Source organism: Gadus morhua, chromosome 13, assembly GCF_902167405.1.
Source record: "Gadus morhua chromosome 13, gadMor3.0, whole genome shotgun sequence".
Taxonomy (NCBI): Eukaryota; Metazoa; Chordata; class Actinopteri; order Gadiformes; family Gadidae; genus Gadus; species Gadus morhua.
The window spans coordinates 6,488,129-6,490,628 of NC_044060.1; the positions used below are offsets into that span (position 1 = coordinate 6,488,129).

Sequence of the window (2,500 nt, forward strand, 5' to 3'; positions counted from 1 at the left end):
TGCTTTATGAAACACATCAGACGGGTGGGCCACGTGTCTGTCTGTCTTTGTGTGCGTGTGTGAGTGATCGCGCGCGGGCGTGTGTGTGTGTGTGTGTGTGTGTGTGTGTGTGTGTGTGTGTGTGTGTGTGTGTGTGTCTATGTATGTGCCTGTCTGTGTGCGTGTGTGTGTATGTGTGTGGGTGTGTGTGTGTGTGTGTGTGTGTGTGTGTGTGTGTGTGTGTGTGTGTGTGTGCGTACCTGCGGGCCCCTCCAGGCAGCGCTCCTCACAGTCCTCCGGCTCCAGGAAGCGGTTGGCGTTGCCCCCACAGCCGCTGTAGATGAAGGGCCGGCAGGCGGCCGCACGCGGGTTGAAGTACCAGCGCAGAGAGTAGCGGCCGCAGTCGCCCTCGTCCATGGGGAGCAGGCAGGGCTCTGCTGCGGCAGGGTCTACACACACACACGCAGTCACGTGCACACACACACACACACACACACACACACACACACACACACACACACACACACAGACAGAGACACAGACATACACACACACACACACACACAAACATAGACGCACACATGCATGCACACACTCACACACAGACACAAACACACACGCAAAGACACATTTACACACGTACATTTACAAGAAGAAAAGCATGCACACACATGCACGCAGACATAGATAGAAACATAAGCATAACGCATGCAGACACATGCAAACACATTCATCATGAATAATGAATGTGTGTGTGTGTGTGTGTGTGTGTGTGTGTGTGTGTGTGTGTGTGTGTGTGTGTGTGTGTGTGTGTGTGTGTGCATTTGTGCGTGTCTGTGGGGGAGAGGGGGGGGGGGGGGGGGGAAGACAAATAACCTTATGCAGAAAAGCAATTAGAAGCAGCAGGCGCCCTGGTGGAGAGAGGAGCCCATCATTTCGTGCCACAACACTGGAACCAGACCCTGCTTCACCAGACAGCCTCGTCCGCTCATTTAACTGATTTAAGATCATGACCCGGCACCGTTCCCCTCTAAACGCGTCTTTAGGACGTGGTTGCGGCATACTGACGGGGGGGGGGGCAGGCAGCATGCGGAGCCGTGATGGAACGACCCTTTTAGTGCTCCTCAGACGATCCAAAGTGCTTTACCTTCCTCGGCGACGCCCCTCTTGGGCCTGACTGACTTGGGCTCAACGGCCTTCCCTGGGATCAGCCCCAGTGCCCCCCGTGCCCCCTGTGCCGCGACCCTCCCTGCCTGCTGAACGCCAGCGCGGGCCGGGGTCAGTGGCCCTGGTCGGGCTGGGTTCAGAGGACTGGGTCGGGCCGGGTTCACTGGGCCGGTTCTGGCCGGTTTGTTTGGTTGAACTGGGAGTTTTTTGTCTTGTAAGATTCTTTCAGTCACCCCTGTTGACGATACACACGTGCACGCACACACAGGGTCACACACGCACACGTACACGCACACATACACACACACGCACACACACACACACCCGCACACACACACACACACACCTTTTAAAAAAATACCATATGCATAACAAAGACACCAAAATAAGTGGTGCTTAGGAAGATGATGAGGAATGGGATGAGGAAGACGGTGAGGAAGACGATGAGGAAGACAGGGTGTGTAGCGCGGACTGGGAGTGAGTGAGTGAATGAGTGAGTGAGAGAGTGAGGGAGTGAGTGAGTGAGTGAGTGAGTGAGAGAGTGAGGGAGTGAGTGAGTGAGAGAGTGAGAGAGTGAGGGAGTGAGTGAGTGAGTGAGGAAGTGGGGGAGTGAGTGAGGGAGTGATCTAGTAAAGAGACTCAGTGAACACAGCCTGGCCATGGAGAAGGGACGCCAGAGACAGACTTGGCTCCCAAGAGAAGACAGACTGTGCTCCCAAAACTGCACACAAAACACACTGGAAAATGAGCTGCACTTCCTAACTTCCCGCCAGTCGTACCAAGACATCAGGAACACACACTTCCCATGGATTACAAAGGCACGCAAGGACTTTAAAGACACTCCTGTCACTAACAAACTGCATTATCTGTTGGGAGAAATTCAACAATGAGCCAGATTCTCACCTGATGAGAGAAAGACACCTAACTCCCCATTAACAGACTCTGTCTTTAACCACTAACACACCTTTCGATATATAAAACATCACTTTCTCTGTCTTTTCAAACTATTGCACTATTGCACACATCCTCCACATTGTAAATACGGAGTATGTATAGTGTGTCTTCACTTTATCTTCATAGGAGATAATGGACTTTTCATACACTCTCAGATTCCAGATTTGACTTTTGATATATGTAACATTTAATAACTGAATATATGATATGATATGATATGAGAGAGAGAGAGAGAGAGAGAGAGAGAGAGAGAGAGAGAGAGAGAGAGAGAGAGAGAGAGAGAGAGAGAGAGAGACACACACACAGACAGACAGACAGACAGACAGACAGACAGACAGAGAGGAAGAGTACCGTCGCTCTGATTGGTCAGGGCCATCAGGAGGGGCGTGTTCTCGGCCGG

The 2,500-nt window shown here is 52.0% G+C and overlaps 1 protein-coding gene across 1 annotated transcript in view; it reads right to left on the reverse strand.

The window, feature by feature from the left end:
• The window catches only part of col7a1 (collagen, type VII, alpha 1), a 72,306-nt gene that overhangs the window by 85 nt on the left and 69,721 nt on the right, over nucleotides 1-2,500 (reverse strand). Inside the window, exons 116-119 of the mRNA XM_030374688.1 lie at nucleotides 2,452-2,500; nucleotides 1,127-1,381; nucleotides 240-428; nucleotides 1-2 (exon numbers count right to left, since the gene is read on the reverse strand). The exon at nucleotides 1-2 is cut by the window's left edge and continues 85 nt beyond it; the exon at nucleotides 2,452-2,500 is cut by the window's right edge and continues 77 nt beyond it. Of these exons, the coding sequence (XP_030230548.1) occupies nucleotides 1-2; nucleotides 240-428; nucleotides 1,127-1,381; nucleotides 2,452-2,500 (495 nt within the window). The remainder of the gene's footprint in view (nucleotides 3-239; nucleotides 429-1,126; nucleotides 1,382-2,451) is intronic.